Below are 20053 nucleotides of genomic sequence, written 5' to 3' on the forward strand. Positions count from 1 at the left end.
GCGTCCTTCTGAACCTAGAAAAGGAAGGAAAGGAACCACTTCCACTGATCACCTGCTCTGGCCATAACCTGCGTGGGGTGTTTATGATGCTCTTCCTTTTAATGAACATAAGGACCGACCCTGTGGTAGATACTATCATCCCCATTTAACAGAATAAGAAACTGATGCTTGGAGTTGGTAAGTAATGTAATGAAGGTGACGAAGCTAATAAATGGCAGTGTCTCCACTTCGATGTCTCCAAAGCTAAGTCAGGTTCAACACATCTAACATAAGCTAGAAACCTTCTATTTCTTCATCTGGACCTCCTGGCTCATGTACAGGCATCACCATGCACCTACTACCTAAATCAGAAACCTAGGACTCATTCTCGACTTTTCCCTCACCCTCCAAGCCTGTCGAGTCTCTCAAACCCGATCCCCACTCTCTGGCTTCCCTCCTTGCCTTATGTCAGGCCCCTGCCATTTCTCATGGAGACTGTTACACTCATCTCCTAACTGGTCTCAAGTCATGCAATCCATTCTGCATACTGCTTCAAGAGTGATCTTTACAAGGTGCAAAAGTGTAATAGGGAAGAACCTTTTGTGTCCTATTACAAGTTAATCACTAAAGGGATGCTGACTGTAAGCTTAAATTATACATGATGACCCAACTCTGGGAATGACCTCCCAGGTAATGAGCATTAAGCTAAAATCTCTGTTTAGCTCACAGGAAACATCCTGACCAGGCCCACCTGTGAATGACTGCAGGGAGGAAGAAATTAACACAACCCCTCTGGAGGCTGATGGGAACTGGGAAGTGTTTGACTTTACTCCCACCCCTTTTACTATAAAAGGAACCTGAATCCTAACTCAGGCAAGATAGATCTTTGGGGCACGAGCCCACCATCTTCTCGGTCTGCCGGCTTTCTGAACAAAGTCGTTATTCCTTGCCCCAACACCTCATCTCTTGATTATTGGCCTGTCATGCAGCCAGTAGCACAAGCTTCGTCTTGGTAACAAGTGTATCCACCTTACTCTGCTATTAAAACCCTTGGGTGGTTCCTTATCCTTCTCAGAACAAGACTCAAAGTTTCTGATCTGACATAAAATGCCCTCATGACTGGGACTTCCCTGGTGGCACAGTGGTTGAGAATCCGCCTGCCAATGCAGGGGACACGGGTTCGAGCCCTGGTCCGGGAAGATCCCACATGCCGCGGAGCAACTAAGCCCGTGCGCCACAACTACTGAGCCTGCGCTCTAGAGCCCGTGAGCCACAATTACTGAGCCTGCACACCACAAATGCTGAAGCCCGCGCACTTAGAGCCCATGCTCTGCAACAAGAGAAGCCACCGCAATGAGAAACCTGTGCACCACAACGAAGAGCAGCCCCTGCTCGCCGCAACTAGAGAAAGCCCGCATGCAGCAACGAAGACCTAACAGAGCCAAAAATAAATAAATTTATATATATATATATAAAAAAAAAAATGCCCTCATGACTGACCCTCACTCTCTGTGCCAGCTTCCTCACCACAGCCCCACCTCCAACTCCAAAATCTTACCCTCCACCCCACTGCAGCTCCCCAGACATAACATGCTCTCACCATTTATATTCCTGACCCTGCTACCCCCCACCCCGTGCCAGGAGCACCTCTCCCTTGTCCTTCTTGCCTGCCAAACCAGGTCCCATCTTCATCTCTGCTCAGATGTCACCTTTTCCAGAGAACCTTCAACTGACATTCATCCAGGACAGGACAGGTGCCTTCCCTCCCGAGCACTCCCCCAAAGCACTTACCACACTGTACTAACTACCTCCCCCCCAGGGACTAGTTACTTGAGAGCAGAGACTTTGAGGAACTCCCACCACAGTGCCTGGCACAGAGTGGGCACATAAGAAAACCCATGCTATTCCTACTATATCAAGAAATAACATTTTAATAGCTAGTTATAGCACTAAATACTTTGGTTGAGGTAACATAAAATTCAGCTATTCAAAATTAAATGGTAATAAAAACAGTTAAAAGTGGGTGCTTCCCAGGAGTAGGACAAGGTGGGCCATGGGATGGATGGTTGCTTTTCACTAATAGCTGTTCTGTATTATCTGGTATTTTACTGTATGCATGCGCTACTTCAACCAAAAAACTTTTGTTTTTAATTTTATGAATAACACTTAAATAAGAGTCTCAAACAAATGAGTTTCAACCAGAAGTCTGAAAGAATCCAAAGAGAAAAAGAAAAGAAACAAAATACTTCATACTGCACAAATTAGGGATCTGAAGAAAACAACCTATTCAAGGAATCCTTTCAGCAGAATGTGGGCAAGCTTAAGATGTGTGCTTTGTCGCCATCTGGTGCTTTAGCAATAGAACAACACCCAAGGCCCCAAACAATGATTATGGTCATTGTTACCAATTTTTGAGCACTTAAAATGTGCCAAGCACTGTTGACAAGTTCTGTATATGCATTTCTCATTTAATAAAGGCATCTATGCATTAGGTCCTCCTACTACCTTAAGTTTACAGACAAGAAAACTGGGGCATTAGAGAGGAAACTGACTTGTCCAAGGTCACTCAGCTCTTAATGGAGGAGCTGGAATTCAGACCCAGGCAGCCCGGCTCCAGAGTCTGAGCTACACAGCCTGTCTCTCTCTCTCAAGGGACTATTAAAAACGACCTGTTCCTGAATAAAACCAGCATCATGCCTACTCGTTTGCACAGACAGATCTAGGTAAACAGTACCAAGGGTCTGTGGCTTCAAAGCTCAAAATGTCGACAGCTTAGTTTTAATAGCGGCAAAAATGAGGGACCTCACAAAACATACTCTGGACCCTCAGGAAGCCCAGCCAGATCTGAGGCTTCAGCTGGCCGCTTGCAGGGGATCTGTAACTCCAACTCCTGCTGCCCTAGTTCCACACTCACCCTCGCAAGTGAAGGCTGAAAATCGCCTCCTAAACGTCCATCCCCTATCTGTTCCCCTCCAACTTTCTGTGCCCAACTATCTAAATATCCTGAGTGAAGGACATCAGTGCTTTTCTCAGTTCATTCTTCCCTACAACTCCCCAGCCCGAATCAGCAACCAAGAAGACAGTAAATCTCTCTCTCATCTGCCCTTTCCTCTCCAGCAGCAGCCCCCAACTCCCGTCTCCTCTCAGCCTAGGCTTTGTAATCTCGCCAGACTCTGTGTCAGGCTACTGCGGCACACGCTGGCGACAGCCTCCGTCCACACCAGGTCTTGGTAGCTGGGCCGGCTTTTTCCACGTGCGCTCTGACCACCCCTCTGCTCCAGCCAACTCATGGCCCCCACAACACAACAAGCACTTCTAAGCCTCTAGGCTTAGTACGGGCTGTTCTCTCAATCAGGAAGCCCATCCATCTCGTCAGTTCAGCTTCTCCCTCTCGACTGGTAACTCCTAACGTATCAACAAAACTCAAGACTGATTTGAAAGCAAAACTTACCTTGATCCTTCTCTCCCCTCCAGCTGCTACCTTCTCCCTCTTCCCACCAGTGACCTCCAAATTATGGAAGCCAAAGGACATTTTCCAATGCTCATGCCCTTAACACTGGATAGAGCCTTCCCTGTTCTAAAACATTCCCTTCCCTTCGCTTCCGGGATTCCCCTGCCCTCCCCCGGCTCTCTTCCTCCTTCTCAGCTGCTCCTCAAGTTTCATCCTCTTCTGCCTGACCATTTCACACTGGAGTTTTTCAACTCCTAGGCCAACTTCTCATCCATCCCCTCTCTTCCTAGGCGATCTCAATCATGCCCATGGCTTCATCCAGAACCGCTATGCAGATAATTCTCAGATTTGTACCCCCAGCCCAGACTTCTCTCAAAGGCCACTTACATGATTCAAAGGCATTTTAAGCTCAGCATCTTTAAGATCGAATTTATGATCTTTCCTGCACAAACCTAATTCTCCTCCTGTGTTCCTATCCTAAGGAATGACCCAACCATCCATCCATGTGGCAAAAGCCAGAAGTCCAGGTGTTATCTTTTGTACCCCGCCAGCAATCAATCTTGCCCCATATTCCCCTGCGAAAGTCTGTCCTCCACAAGGCAGGAGAGAAACCTTTCCAAAATGAAAACTAGATCCTGATACTTGCTGCTTAAAATCAACTTCTCTTTAGAGAAAAAGCAAAATCTTCCCTCTGACTACCAAGGCACGGAGGCTTAGCCCCAGCCTTCCTCTCTAGCTTTCTCGCATTCTCTGTTCTTACACAACCTCCTCTCAGTCTCTCAAATGTAATCTGCTCCCTAACTGCACAGGTCCTTTGTACATGCTATTTCCTCTGGCTAAAGTCCCTTCCCTCCCCGTCTCCTGGTTAAGTCCTACTTTCCCTTTAGAATTCAGATCCATCATACCTTCCTTCATTTAATAAACAGCTATTGAGTACTACCACCTGCCAGGTGCTCTCTAGGTACTGGAAATACACAACAAATGAAATCAACAAAGTTCCTGCCCTCAAGGAGTTGTAATTTAGGGGTATATAGAGTGAGATTTAAGTTCAGAGATTTCTTTAGAAGTGCCTTCCCTGACCAGGTCAAAGTCCCCTATTTCACACCTATAACACCATACATCTCACCTTCATAAAACTTACCATTGTTATAAATATTCATGTATGTATTTATTACACAACTAATGCTTGTCTCCACTATTAGAGGATACATTCCAAAAGGCAGACGCTCTCTTTGTTGTTCAATACTGAATCCCCGGTGCCTAGCATCATGCTCAGCACACAGCAGAAACTCACTAGACATCTGATGAATGACTAAAGGAATCGTGTAGCAGCAGCACACACGGTAATTCCCCCTGTACAAGGTTGGGACTAAGAGTAAGTGTTCTCAGCAGACCGGGTGAGTGAGCAGCTCTCTCTTCTGGACTCCCCTGGCACTTTCCACGCACTACACGTTACATGTGTCTCTGTACTCACACCTGGTCTCTCTGTTATGGTTCCTGTCTCTCACTAGATAATGAGCTCCTCTGCACTTAGCATAATACCTTGCACATAGCAGATGCTCCATAAAATGATTACTGCCTGAAGGAGTGCCTGCTTCTCTGCTATTCCCAGTAACTGGCTGAGTGCCTGGCCCTCAACAAGCACTCAGTACTTGTTGAATGGATACAGATATGCTTACCTTGGACTCACCATGTGCCAGATACTGAGCTAAGCACTTTACACTTATTATCACATTTAATTCTCACAACAACTCTATAAGGTAGATATTCTTATCCCCTTTCACAGATCAGGAAAGTGCCTGATTGACTGACAACCTGTGAACACTGTCTAACGTGTCCTGATTTCAGTCATTAGAATCTAATCTACCATCACAATTTTTACATAGTATGTCTCCCATTTACTTAATATTTTCATTAAAACGAATACAAAATAACCCTCAATGTTCCTAAGTCTTATAAAAAGCTAAGCAATAATATCTATAGGGACTTCCCTGGTGGCACAGTGGTTAAGAATCCGCCTGTGGGGATTCTTAACCCCACAAGGTAACATAGGTTTGATCCCTGGTCTGGGAAGATCCCACATGCCACGGAGCAACTAAGCCCGTGCACCACACCTACTGAGCCTGCGCTCTAGAGCCCGAGAGCCACAACTGCTGGGCCCATGTGCCACAGCTGCTGAAGCTGCGTGCCTGGAGCCCATGCTCCACAACAGGGGAGGCCGCCGCAATGAGAGGCCAGCACACCGCAACGAAGAGTGGCCCCCGCTCACAGCAGCTAGAGAGGGCCCGCGTGCAGCAGCGAAGACCCAACACAGCCAAAAAATAAATAAATAACATAAATTTATTTTTTTAAAAATCTATAAAATCACCATTCTCATGTGCTTATGTTTTTAAAATATACATACACAGTACTCGATACCAAAATGAAAGATGTTCAGTCTTCATAACACCTAAAATCAACTCTCATTCCACACTCCACTGTTCCCAGAGCTGCGCTCTACTCTCATATTCTTATTAGACCCCATTCCTCTCAGTTCTGCTGCTGAGTCTCTTTTGACAAAATAACCAAAATCTCCCCTAATGATCTATCTGTGAGAACAACCAACTCACTGCATCTAGCAGAACTGAGGGAGTTCTCTCTACTCAGCTGAAAGCAACAACAGCTGAGCAGGACACGTCCCACTACATGGAAGCGACAGTAACAGAGACTCTCTCTCAATGGATTTCTTTAGTGTGCACCTCTAATAAGGAAATTCACCAGCTCCAAAATGTCCATACAACTCCCTTCCTTCCACTGCTTACAATGTACACATCACACCATCACCACAGCACATTTCATAAGTGATTAGAATGAAGTACGTGATTAACCCATTTATTTTCCGATTAAGAGGCACATTTAGAGAGCTTTCATTTCTATTAAGCTAAAGTTTACAATTCATTCATTCAACAAATATTTGTGGAACACCCTCTTCATTAGGCATTAAGCAATGGGGATGACAGTAGGAGAAAAAATAAAATGTCAATCAACATACATTTACCGCTACTACCATGTAATAGTACTACTAAGAACTAATACTGATTACACCCATTACTACATGCCATCACCATGCCAACCAACCTACATCCATCACTTGTGAGCTGAGTACTATAACTATCTCCATCTTACAGATGAGAAAACAAAGATTCTGAAAGGTTTGGTAAGCTGCACAGGCTACTCAGTGGTGTAGTTGTGAAGTCAAGATCTTGAAGCCAACCAATGTGACTTTAGAGTCTGTGTTATGAGCAAAAAGTCCACAGCTAATCACGCAATTACCATCAAATCACACTGCACTGCAGCTGTCTGGATGGCTTCAGCCTACGTCTTCAGCCCTGACCAACGTGCCCTCAAACTCATTACATCAGCAGAGAACACCTATAGGGGCATGAGTTCAACCTAAATCCACGTGCAGCTCTAAATCATGAGACAGATACAAAGGCATCATTTGAGGCTTCCCTGGTGGCACAGTGATTAAGAATTGGCCTGCCAATGCAGGGGACACGGGTTCAAGCCCTGGTCCGGGAAGATCCCACACACCGTGAAGCAGCTAATCCCGTGCGCCACAACTGCTGAGCCTGCGCTCTAGAGCCAGCGAGCCACAACTACTGAGCCCGCGTGCCACAACTACCGAAGCCCGTGCGCCTAGAGCCCATGCTCTGCAACAAGAGAAGCCACTGCAATGAGAAGCCCATGCACCGCAACAAAGAGTAGCCCCCGCTCACTGCAACTAGAGAAAGCCCACGTGCAGCAACAAAGACCCAGCGCAGCCAAAAATTAATTAATTAACTGATTAATTAATTTTAAAAAGTATCATTTCAGTTAGAGTGAGAGCACCTCACTCCTCACTCCTCCAGGAGGCCCCTGGACGGAATCATATGGTCCCACAGAATTTTGAAACAGACCAGCAGAAAACTCTCATCCTGCATTCAGATCTGCCAAAATTTAACATTAGCCTAATATTCCAATTTTATCTCCTACACCTTACGATACAAAACCTCTACGGGTCAAGACTGCTCCACCCTATGTCTCCCAATTGTCTGTTCTCTCTCTTTCCCAAGCCCTTTACAGACACTGTGGGCCTTCCATACAGTGTCTGCACCAGCATTGTCTGAACTCACCTGAATAAATTATAAATAGAAGCAAAACTTTTAAAATATTAATTATAATAATAGCTACCATTCAAAGGGCCTTTCGTGGGCCAGTCACTTACTAGGCATAATATGATTTCACTTTATCTTTACAATGATCCCATGAGGAAGGCATCACAACTCCCATTTTACAGAGAGATGGAGCCAGAATTAAAAACTTGGGCTAGCGACTCTGCTGCCTGTACTCTTTTCTCTTGAACAAAACTAATTTTATTAGGAGGTACATTGACCTGGAGGGTTTAAAACAACATGAGGGGGGCTTCCCTGGGGGCACAGTGGTTGAGAGTCTGCCTGCCAATGCAGGGGACACGGGTTCGAGCCCTGGTCTGGGAAGATCCCACATGCCGCAGAGCAACTGGGCCCGTGAGCCACAATTACTGAGCCTGCACGTCTGGAGCCTGTGCTCCGCAACAAGGGAGGCCGCGATAGTGAGAGGCCCGCACACCGCGATGAAGAGTGGCCCCCGCTTGCCGCAACTAGAGAAAGCCCTCGCACAGAAACGAAGACCCAACACAGCCAAAAATAAATAAAATAAATTAAAAATAATAAAAATCAAGTGTTAAAACAACAACAACAACAACATGCGGGAAGTCTGTTTCATTAACAGTCACACACAGGAAGGAAATATTGGGCAGCAACAAGAGATAGCTGTCAGGAAGAAATCTGAATAAGCACAGCTCTCATATAGCAGGGATTAGCAAACTTTCTGTAAAGGGCCAGAGAGTAAATATTAGGCTTTTGGGGCCAGATAAGTCTCTTCAGTAATTACTCAACTCTACTGTTAAAGTGCAAAAGCAGCCATAGCAATATGTGAGTGATGGGCGTGGCTGTGTTCCAGTAAACTTTTATTTACAAAAACAGGCTTCAAGCTGGATTTGACCCTGGGGGCCATTATTCAGATGATGGTTGGCAGACACTGGACAATTTTCTTAACCTTTCTGAGCTTGCATTTCCTCCTCTATTACAGGATGATATTTCTGACCATATAGAATGAAGACAACTCAAGATAACATATCCAGGGTACCTGGCACATATGAGACATTCAATAAATAGTAACAATTACTGATTCTAGTCTCGGCCAGAAAATATTTAAGCCAAGGACATCAGAAACCCTCAAAGACTACTGGATTACACAGAAACAAACAAAACACACACAGAGAGACATTCTGGCCCACTGGCAAAAATGGGACATTTTGAGCATCAAAAACAATAACAATTGCAATGGATTGCAAGACATCAACAGGGACTACCAGTTCTGACCAGGACAGAAATAAATGTACTGAATTTACCAGCCTGTCATAAATAACTGTAAAACTGAAGAAAATAGATGAAGCTGAGATGCTGGACAACAGACAGGACAAGGCCGTGACCCTTGAAAGAATGTAAAAAGTATGACAATAGTACAAATGATGGGAGTCTAAAGAGAAATATATTGTTATAAGGTCCCTTCCTTATTCGTGATGTGGCAAAATAATAATTCAAAGTATACTGTGATAAGTTAAGATGCATATTACAATCTCTAGAGCAACCTCTAAAAAAATAAGTAAGCTAAAAAGCCAATAGAAGAGATAAACTGGAATATTAAAAAAAAAGATTCAATCTAAGACAGGAAAGGAGGAGGAAAAAAATGGATAAACAAATAGAAAACAAGATGGTAAACTTAAACCCAACAGTATAGTTACAAAAAAATATAAATGAACTAAATCCCCAATTAAAAGACAGAGATTGCCAGAATGGATAAAAAACAAGTCCCTACTATACACTGTGTACAAGAGATAGATTAGTGTGACAACACCTGAATCCACTGATTCAACTTTATCATAACTAAAAATGAAACAATCAGATATTATGCATCCACTGATAGGAAGCACACAGCACTGCCTATGAACTATTTCTGCCAAGAAAACTGACCCTGATTATAATTAAGCCTCAAGAGCTAACTATCAGTTTATAGGAATTAAAGAGATAAGGAAATATGTTCAAAAACAGCATGCGGATGCAATCAATCAAAAGCAGAATGTGGAAAATTCTCCAGGACAAGTGACCTGGCTTGTTCCATAAATAAAAGATGGGGGCAGGAATTGTTGTAGATGAAAAGGGTCTTGGGCTTCCCTGGTGGCGCAGTGGTTGAGAATCTGCCTGCCAATGCAGGGGACACGGGTTCGAGCCCTGGTCTGGGAAGATCCCACATGCCGCGGAGCGACTAGGCCCGTGAGCCACAATTGCTGAGCCTGCGCGTCTGCAGCCTGTGCTCCGCAACAAGAGAGGCCGCGACAGTGAGAGGCCCGCGCACCGCAATGAAGAGTGGCCCCCGCTTGCCGCACCTAGAGAAAGCCCTCGCACAGAAACGAAGACCCAACACAGCCATAAATAAATAAATAAATAAATAAATAATTTAAAAAAAAAAAAAGAAAGGGTCTTGAGAAACATCAACAAATGCAATGTGTGGACCTTGTTTAGACCCTGATTCAAACCAACATTTTTTGTTAGCTCAAGATGACTAAACACAGACTGGGAATTAAATGACATTAAAGAATTATTATTAATCTTGCTAGGTGAAATAAAAGGACTGTCATGTTAAAAAAAGTATAGATGTAAGTCAAATATGTCTGGTATTTGCTATAAAACACACCAGCAAAAAAATAAAATAAATAAGCAGAGGGAGAGTAAATGTAATAAAAATGGCAAAATGTGAACACTTGTTCAAACTGGCAAATGGTATGAGAAGAGCTCATTATATGTTCCCACCACTTTTGTGAATGTTTGCAAACTTCCATAATAAAAGATTGAAACAAAAAGAGCTGTTGTTCTTTTAAGTCGAACTAGACTGTAAGCTCTCTGAAGGCAGTGATTTTGACTGGTTGATCCATCACTGCATGCCCAGGGCCTAGCCCAGGGCAGTAAACAACCTAGCAATAGTAGTTCATACAAAAGTGGGCTAAACTGTCAATCCAGTGGGTCAGGTACTCACCACCCTCCTCACAAGAAGAACCATTGATCTTGAAGGAAGCAAAGGGAGGGAGCTTTGAGAGCCAGGGAGGATCCCAGGACAGGCCTGAGGCAAAGGGACTAAGACAAGTTACTGCTCACTAAAATGCACTGTCCTCTGCAGAAGATTACATTTCCCTAACCTGTTGAACCCAGGCATGGCCAAGGGACTTGCTTTAGGCAAAGAAATAAAGATAAAAGAAGTGGCAAGTGTCTCTTCTGAGCAGAAGTTTTAAAAGCCATGCTTTCATTTGTACACAGTCCAGAAAGAGACTCCTCCATCAGGCTAAATCCCTTTTATTTTTCCTTTGGTGGGGGTGGTGCCCACGCCCTGTGGCATGCGGAATCTTAGTTCTCTGACCAGGGATCAAACCTGCGCCCCCTGTATTGGGAGTGTGGAGTCTTAACCACTGGACCGCCAGCGAAGTCCCCAGGCTAAATCTTAGACTGAAGAAACATGGAGCAAAGCCCCAGCTGACCCTTGATGGCCATACAGTAAGAGCAAAAAATAAACTTTAGTCATAAGTCATTCAGATTTGGGGTCATTTCTACACTAATACAAGAAAGGAGAGGCAGAATTCTAAAGATGCCATCTTTAGATATCCATCTACTGATTATTTATTTAAACTAATAGACAACTGCCATGAAGGGATTTTGCAGGTGTAATTAAAGCCCCAAATCAGCTGACCTTAAAATTTAGAGATTATCCAGGTAGGCCTGACCCAAGCAGGTAAGTCCTTTAACAGCAGAGTTTTCTCCGACTGGGAGCAGGAGGTCAGAGAGACTTGAAGAGTAAGAAGGACTCGACATGCCATTACTGACTTAAATGGGGAGGGGGAAGATGAGAAGAAATTCGGTGCCTTGAGGAGCAGAGAGCAGTCCTTGGCTTCACAGCCAGCAAGAAAACGGGGACCTGAGACCTACAACCACAAGGAAGTGGATTCTGCCAACCACCTGAAGGAGCTTGAAGTAGATTCTTCCCCAGAGCCTCCAGGTAAGAGCCCAGCCTGGCCAACACCTTCATTTCGACCCATGAGACACTAAGCAGAGAGAGCCTGGCCAAGCCTGCCTGGACTTCTGACCTACGGAACTATCCGGTCATAAATGAATGTTGTTTTAAATCACTAAGTTTATAGTAATTTGTTACACAACCTTAGAAAACTAATACACAAGGTTTATGTGAGAAACCTGGCGCTAATTCCTTACCCTAGCTGTCTGTGCTGCTGTAATGAATAAAATGTAAATTCACAGTTTAAGATTGTTCCTAAATCCAAAAAAGGTTTCAGTTATGATGCATTTTCCTCCTCAAAGGTCCAAAAAGTATATCGAAATGCCTGATGCTGTGACTGTCAGTGTTCAATAAAGGTGAATGCTCCCCATCTTGAACTCCTTTATTATTAGGGACACACATAGGACACTTAACAAGTACAGTCTCACTGTAAACGTTTCAGTAAAAGCTACAGTAAAAGTTTCTAAAGAATCTATGACTTGCTCTCCTTTATATTCTACTAAAACACCTGGCACGGTCCTAACATATATTAGGCATTCAAAAAACAACAAAAAAGGGATCTGTCAGATTGATATAAATATTAATTATATTGGGTCAGCCTTGGTTATCCTCAAATGAGCAAGAGTTAGTTTTGAAGTACACAAAAGAAATCCAGTGAAGGGATGAGACCACCAAGACAAAAGTGGTCTTTACCTTTACATCTGGCACCTGGGCACCAAGGCTGCTGAGTCCCACGATGGAGTAGAAAGCAGATTCCAAACTTGTGAAAGGGCGATCCAGCGAGGCTTTCAGTCTCTCCACATCATGCCTAGTGAGGTAGTGAGTGGGCGTCAGAGCATGGGCGCTGGCTATGATTGTCAGGGCCAACAGGAAGACAGTGCTTGAACCTTGGGGGGAAACGACTATTAAATAAATACACTCCACAGTATTCCAAAGTTCTATACAAAGTTCCAATGATGAGGCACACCAAGGTCTGGGAACCAAATTATGTGAGGAAGGGTGAGGGAACTGGGAGGTTCAACCTGGAGACACGCCTTGGGGAAGTGGTGGGCATGGTCTTCAGCTCTCTGAACGACAGTCCTCCCAGCAGCCTCTGTGTCTCTAAAGCAAGGGACTCATCATGGCATTCCCGTCTCAAGTACATTTGTAACTCGTATGCCTCTCAGGACAAACCCAATCCTGAATCCTCCCCGTGGCCTTGCCCGTCTCCCAACCAGATCTCCTCCCCCACTCTTTCATCTGTTGCTCTCTGCCCTCCTCTCTGTTCCTCTAAGTAGTCGTGTTCTTTCCCACCCAGCTCTTTTGCATGCCTTCTCCCGCTTAATTTCGACTTTCAGATTTCGAGTATCTCTTCCTTAAGAAGCCTCCCAACAGCCCTCCTTTGGATGAGGTCCCAGTACTATAAAGTAACAAAGAACAAGGTTTCTGGGGCCAGGTTTAAATCCTAGCTCTGTCACTTCTTAGCAAGATGGCCATGGCAGTTACAATGTGACCAGCTGTGCCTCAGTTTTCTCAAGTGTAAAGTGGGATAATAACAGTATCTACCTCAGGGTTGTTAGGATTACATGCGTTAATACAGAAAATGTTAGTGACTGGCACATATACAGATAAGTGCTATATAAATGTTAGCTACTCCTTCTATTACATTATTGTTGTTGTTGTTCCTATATCCGCTCACAGCAACCTGCACTTCTTTTTTTTTTTTTTTTTTTAATTTATTTATTTTTATTTATTTATTTTTGGCTGTGTTGGGTCTTCGTTTCTGTGCGAGGGCTTTCTCTAGTTGCGGCAAGCGGGGGTCACTCTTCATCGCGGCGCGCGGGCCTCTCACTGTCGCGGCGTCTCTTGTTGCGCAGCACAGGCTCCAGACGCGCAGGCTCAGTACTTGTGGCTCACGAGCCCAGCCGCTCCGCGGCATGTGGGATCCTCCCAGACCAGGGCTCGAACCCGTGCCCGCTGCATTGGCAGGCAGATTCTCAACCACTGCGCCACCAGGGAAGCCCCCGCAACCTGCACTTCTATGTAGACTTTTTCACAACTAAAATTAGTAATGTCTGATTCCTCTGCTAAACTGTAAGCTTCATGAGGATAGAGACCATTGCTTTTATTCATCCCAGTAATTCCAGGTCTTGCACATTGCTTGGCACATAGCAGTACTGAATTAATATTTGCTGAATAAATGGAAAGAAAAATCAATCCTCATCCATTATGCCCCAGGGGACAGAGAGAAATCATAGGAGTGGAACATTTCTACTTTTCATTTGGAAAAAACACTTTCAAATGGGCAGCTTCATGAACAGTCTGCCTTCCAAGTAACAGTAATCACAAGGTTAATATTAATGATTAATGTTCCTCTGCCCGTAGCGTCAAATTTAGTTTCAACTAGAACCCCTTAAAAAAGGTATTTTAGGGCTTCCCTGGTGGCGCAGTGGTTGAGAATCTGCCTGCCAATGCAGGGGACACGGGTTCGAGCCCTGGTCTGGGAGGATCCCACGTGCCGCGGAGCGACTAGGCCCGTGAGCCAAAATTACTGAGCCTGCGTGTCTGGAGCCTGTGCTCCGCAACAAGAGAGGCCGCGATAACGAGAGGCCTGCGCACCGCAATGAAGAGTGGCCCCCACTTGCCGCAACTAGAGAGAGCCCTCGCACAGAAACGAAGACCCAACACAGCCATAAATAAATAAATAAATAAACCCAAAGTTTAAAAAAAAAAAAAAAGGTATTTTATAAATAAAAAAAACTGAGGATCAGAACAGCTTGGAGATAGCCAATCTTGGACTCAAACCCAGGTCTATCTATGGAGTTCGCACTCCACTATTTTTTACAGAATGTTGTAGAAGGGATGCCTACACTAGGGGCATGAGTGTTAGTGCTATTTAAGTCCTCCTGTGTGTTAAATAACCTAAAGAATGCAAAAGCTCTTGAAAAAAACTAGAAAGAGATCTATAATGTGGATCATCATTCATCAAATATTTATTAAAAACCTACTATGTACCAAGCACTATTTTTGGTGTTAAAAACACAACAGGAGGGCTTCCCTGGTGGCACAGTGGTTAAGAATCTGTCTGCCAATGCAGGGGACACAGGTTTGAGCCCTGGTCTGGGAAGATCCCACATGCCACGGAGCAACTGGGCCCCTGAGCCACAATTACTGAGCCTGCGCGTCTGGAGCCTGTGCTCCGCAACAAGAAAGGCCGTGATAGTGAGAGGCCCGTGCACCGCGATGAAGAGCGGCCCCCGCTTGCCCCAACTAGAGAAAGCCCTCGCACAGAAACGAAGACCCAACACAGCCATAAAATTTTAAAAAATTTTAAAAATAAAAAAAAAAAACACAACAGGAAACAGAACAAAAACCCCTAAACTCATGGAGCTTACATTCCAGTTGGAAAAGAAAGACATTACACAAAATAATTATGAAACATTATTTATCATCTTAGAAGGTGAAAAGTGCTATGGAGAAAAATAAAGCACAGAAGGAATATCCGGGAAGAGCTGTAATTTTAAATATGGTAGCCTGTGAAGCCCTAAGAAATAAAGATATTGTGTGTAAACCTGAAGGAAAAGAAGGAGGAAGTCATAAAGATATTTGGAGGGAAACTATCCCAAGAAAAGCAAGGGCAAATACCCTGAATCAGGAGTGCAGATGGTGTTTTCTGCATTAGCAAAGAGAACAATATGGCTGGAGAGAATTAAGCAAGGGGTGAGATGTAGGGAGAGGTAACAGACGTAGCAGAGGCCAAATCCAGAGGGCATTATAGGGACTTTGGCTTTTATAAAGTGAGATGGGAGCCACAGGAAAATCTTGAGCAGAGGAGTGACTCGACTTACATTTTAAAAGGAACTTTGTGTTGAGAATAAACAATACTGTGTTGAGATTATAGAGAAGTAAGGATAGAAGACTACTGCCATAACCCAGGAAAAAAGATGTTGGTGGTCTAAGCCAGGGTGACAGCAATGGAGGTACTGAGAAGTGGTTGAAGTCTGGCTAGAATTCAAAGTTAAAGCCAGAATTGATAATGGGTCGAAAGATGTAAAAGAGGAATCAAGATACTTATGCTGAATCCCCAGTGCCTTGAATATATGCACGCACTCAATACCTTAAGATCTAGTGAGTAACTATGACTAGCTTTTGCCAGCTCGACTGTAAGTTCCCCTAACACAGCATCTGTGCCAGAATCCTGATATTCCCACCTCATATTAATCATAACTGCGGGGTCTAAAATTTGAGCACTTAACATGTGTACGGTATGCCCACACTATGCTAAGTAGCTTCCATCCATTTAGTCATTATATCCTCACAACATCCAAATGAGTGCGGTTTACAGACCATGAAATTGAGTCTCAGAAATAGTTACCTGCCCTAAGACACACAACTAGCTGAGAACCAAACTGTAGGAACTCTATTATCCTCAACCTCTCAAATAATGGAGCAGCGAGCTCACTGACTTATTCACTGTTACCGGGGGCAAGTTATTCCCTTCTCTGATATTCCGTCTGTCAGATGGAAATAATAACAATACACATTTCCCAAGTTGTTGTGAGACTACATGAGGTTCCATCCTGCACAGTGCCCACTAAATACCTAGCAATATAGTTAAGCTTACTGAGTGCTTACTTAATGACGCACTGCTCTACGCTATGCAAGGAGATTATCTGATTTAACACTCACCGTAATTCATGAGGTAGATAACTTGACTAACCTATTTTACAAATGAGAAACTGAGGGGCAGAGAAGTTAAGCAACTTGCACAGGGTCACATTAACGAATACGTGGCAGACTGCAAGTCTGTACCGGAGACTCTAACTTCAGGACTCATGCTCTAAGCTCCCAAAGAGAGCTGACTGATTGTCTTGCCCCTTTCATTAAAGAGGAAACCATGGTCCAAAAAAAGGACGATTTGGCCAAAAGCTCACGCTTACGCCTCCCGGCCCGGAAGCCCGCGCAAGTCAAATGAATGAGTTATGCCAGCCCGAACGTTATCCGCGGCCGCGACCCCTGGCTGGGCCTCGGGGGGACCCGTAGCTCCGCGCCGCACCCCTACCCAACCCCTCCTCCGCGGCAGTCCCACCCGCTGGCCAACCCTTCGTCTGACCCTCCACCCCAAGAGCCCGAGCCCAAGCCCGAGCCCATGCCCATGCCCATGCCCCTGCCCCGCAGGGGAAGGGGTTCCCGCCTAGCCGGCTCCTGCGTGGCGAGCACCAGTCTCCCGCGGGCGAGGGCCCATTCGCCAAGGCCTGCGGGCCGCGGGACCCCGTTGCCGAGCCATGCGCAACGCCTCACCCGGCGGCGCCATTCCTCCTAGCAGGTCCCACCAGGGCCCGAGACACAGGCGGACTTCCGCTCGGGAAAGTGGCTCCAAGAGTGCGCCGGAGGGGACGCCAGGGATTCGCGGCAGACCCCGCGTGCTGGGATGGGCTCTAGGCACAGGTGAGTCTCCGCCGTCCCGCTGGGCCGGGCCGCCCCCAGCAGCTGCGGCCGGAATTCCAGTCCTCGCGCGCACAGTGCGCTGCAGTCCTCGAGTACAGGCCCGCTTTCCCCCCGCGCCCTGGCCCACTTGGAACCGACCGCCTCGCAACAGTCCCATTCCGGGCGCTGCCGGCACGCGGTTGGACGAGGCCTTGGGGCGGGCTTCATACGTAGCCTCCTGTGATTGGCCAATTGCACTGTCACTCAGTCGTCTCTCTGCAGCCCGGCCGATTTTAAAGGAATAGGAAGGGTCCGGTGGGGAAGGGCCAGCAACGTTCGAGGGGTTTTAGGTTTTGTTAGAAAATTAAAAATTCTGGCAACTTTTCATTAGAAAATTATGGCAACTTTCTCCAAAGATTGTTTCGGTTCTTAATAACTGACCTACGAGTGATTTTTTACTGATTTGCACAGCATTTGTATGAGGAGAATATTAGCCCAATTTTACAGACGAAGTAACAGGCTCAAAAAAGGAAGTGACTTATCTAAGAACTCAATAATAGCTAACTCCGATTATTGGGCGTCTACGGGATAGCCCGACAGTGTACTGAGCACTCCACGTACACTATTTCATTTACTCCTCATCACCATTCTGTGCAATATGCACTATTTGTATTCCCATTTTATAGAGAAGGAAACTAAAATATTTGAACCCGGACAGTCTGACTCCATAATCTGTGCTTTTAACTATTATGACCATATAAAGTATTCACTATGCGATAACTCTTACTATAATTAGTGTCCCGGAAATTACTATCCCAAATAAGGGATAGTCAGTTCTTTCTATGTCTGGTACTGTGCTGTTGGGTATGGTATACTAGCCATTAAATATGTGGATATTTTCATTTGAATTTAAATTAATTAAAATTAAAAATTCAGTTTGTCAGTTATACTTACCACTTCTCAAGCACTCAGTAGCCACATGTGGCTGGTGGAGATCATGTTGGACCGTGCAGAATTATAGAACATTTCCATTACCACAGATAATTCTATTGGACAGCACTGATCTAGAATATATAAAGAACTCTTCCAACTCAGTAATAAGACAACCAATATGCTGAAGCCTCATACTGGCTTGGGAGAGTCAACTGTTAAATTTATCAGGAATTTTGATAAACAACAAGGTCCTATTGTATAGCACAGGGAACAGTATTCAATATCCTGTAATAAAACAAAATGGAAAGGAATATGAAAAAGAGTATATATGTATAACTGAATCAGTTTGCTGTACAGCAGAAACTAACACAACATTGTAAATTAACTATACTTCAATAAACATATATATAAATAAAAGGAATTTTGCAAATTGGTTGTTAAATACAGCTATTTAGAAAAATTAAACTATACGCACGTACAATGAAATAAAGTATATTGAAAACCAAAGTCATCATTTCCTAATTATTTTGCTGTATTTTACCATCATCTGTGTTTTTGTGGTAGCTTATATTTATAGTATCTAAATAGTGAAAATCTTATATCATGGTGTGCTACTACAGATCTCTTCCCAGTAACATTGATTGATAGCTGAATTTTGGCTACAATGGGAATATTTACCCAATGCAATCAGCACATGCTACAGACCAGAGCTTGACTTATTGCTTTGCTACTGTGTAAACTTAATGTTGGAGAAAATGTTAATAGAGATTAAACTTAAAAGTATATCGCATCGATCAATTTCACATTGTCAATAGCACAAAAACTTGAGGAAATATTCTTCTCCTGTTTGAAAACTATTATCCCATTCAGAAAAGAAGTCAATTCTAAAGTTTCAGTTACATCTTACTCGTTAATATAAATGAAAATATCAAACTTCAGAACTACACTTAGAGAGTCTTTTTTAAACATTTACCAACATACTTTTGCAAGCAATCCAATAAAAAACATGGGCAAAAGATTTGAGTAGACACTTCATCAAAGATACACAAATAGCAAATAAGCACATGAAAAGATGACCAACAGCACTGCATATTAAACCACAGTGAAATATTGTGACACATCCACTGGAGCGGTTAATAATAAAAAGATCAACAATACCAAATATTGGCAATTATGTGGAGCAACTGAAACTCTCATATACTGCTGATAGAAATGTAAAGTGCGGGCTTCCCTGGTGGCGCAGTGGTTAAGAATCCACCTGCCAAGGCAGGGGACACGGGTTCGAGGCCTGGTCTGGGAAGATCCCACATGCCGCGGAGCAACTAAGCCCGTGCGCCACAACTACTGAGCCTGTGCTCTAGAGCCCGAGAGCCATAACTACTGAAGCCCACACGCCTAGAGCCCATGCTCCGCAACAAGAGAAGCCACCGCAGTGAGAAGCCCGTGCACCGCAATGAAGAGTAGCCCCCGCTCGCCGAAACTAGAGAAAGCCTACATGCAGCAATGAAGACCCAACGCAGCCAAAAATAAATAAAATAAATAAATGCAACAGGCATTTTGGAAAACAGATTGGCAACTTGCTTTTTCATTCACTAATATAGGCTAAACATTCAGCAAATATAGATCTATCCAGTCATTCACTGAATCAATATTTATTGAGCATTGCCATGTGCCAGGCACTATTCTAGTCTCTTAGAGTACATTCATGAACAAAACAGCCAAACATACAAACAAGAAAATGAAATAAATTTTTAAAAAAGAATAAGAAAAAATACATTAAAAAACAACAACAACAAAAAGAAAAACTAAAAAATTTTAAAAATAGCCAAAGATCCTTGCCCTCATGGAGCTTACATTTTAGCAGGAGGAAAGAGATGATAAATAATATCATTAACAAGTGAATGATATATTAGAAGGTGTTGTGTGCTATAGAAAAAAGAATAAGAAAGAGTAAAGGGGACTGAGGGAGGTGAGGATGGTGTTCTACCTCAGTCTCTTTAACAGTGGCATAGTATCTCTTACCTATCCATTCACTCCTCATGAGGCTGACAGTATGCTAGGTACTGGGGATGAAACCACAGCAATGCGTTTCGGGGGGCTCCA

General features: G+C 44.2%; 1 protein-coding gene across 3 annotated transcripts in view; it reads right to left on the minus strand.

Moving 5' to 3' along the window:
- RPN2 (ribophorin II) overlaps nt 1-17196 on the minus strand; it is a 55976-nt gene extending 38780 nt beyond the window's left edge. The window contains exons 1-2 of one of the 3 annotated variants that reach the window (XM_036825397.1): nt 16892-17196; nt 12305-12498 (exon numbers count right to left, since the gene is read on the minus strand). In XM_036825397.1, the coding sequence (XP_036681292.1) occupies nt 12305-12498; nt 16892-17195 (498 nt within the window). In that variant the 5' untranslated portion in view covers nt 17196. Of the gene's footprint in view, nt 1-12304; nt 12499-16279; nt 16305-16891 lie in introns of those variants that run through there. The other 2 variants (XM_036825398.1, XM_036825399.1) reach the window with 2 other exon arrangements.
- Between the last annotated feature and the right edge of the window lie 2857 nt (nt 17197-20053).

This window comes from Balaenoptera musculus, chromosome 15, assembly GCF_009873245.2.
Source record: "Balaenoptera musculus isolate JJ_BM4_2016_0621 chromosome 15, mBalMus1.pri.v3, whole genome shotgun sequence".
Lineage (NCBI taxonomy): Eukaryota > Metazoa > Chordata > Mammalia > Artiodactyla > Balaenopteridae > Balaenoptera > Balaenoptera musculus.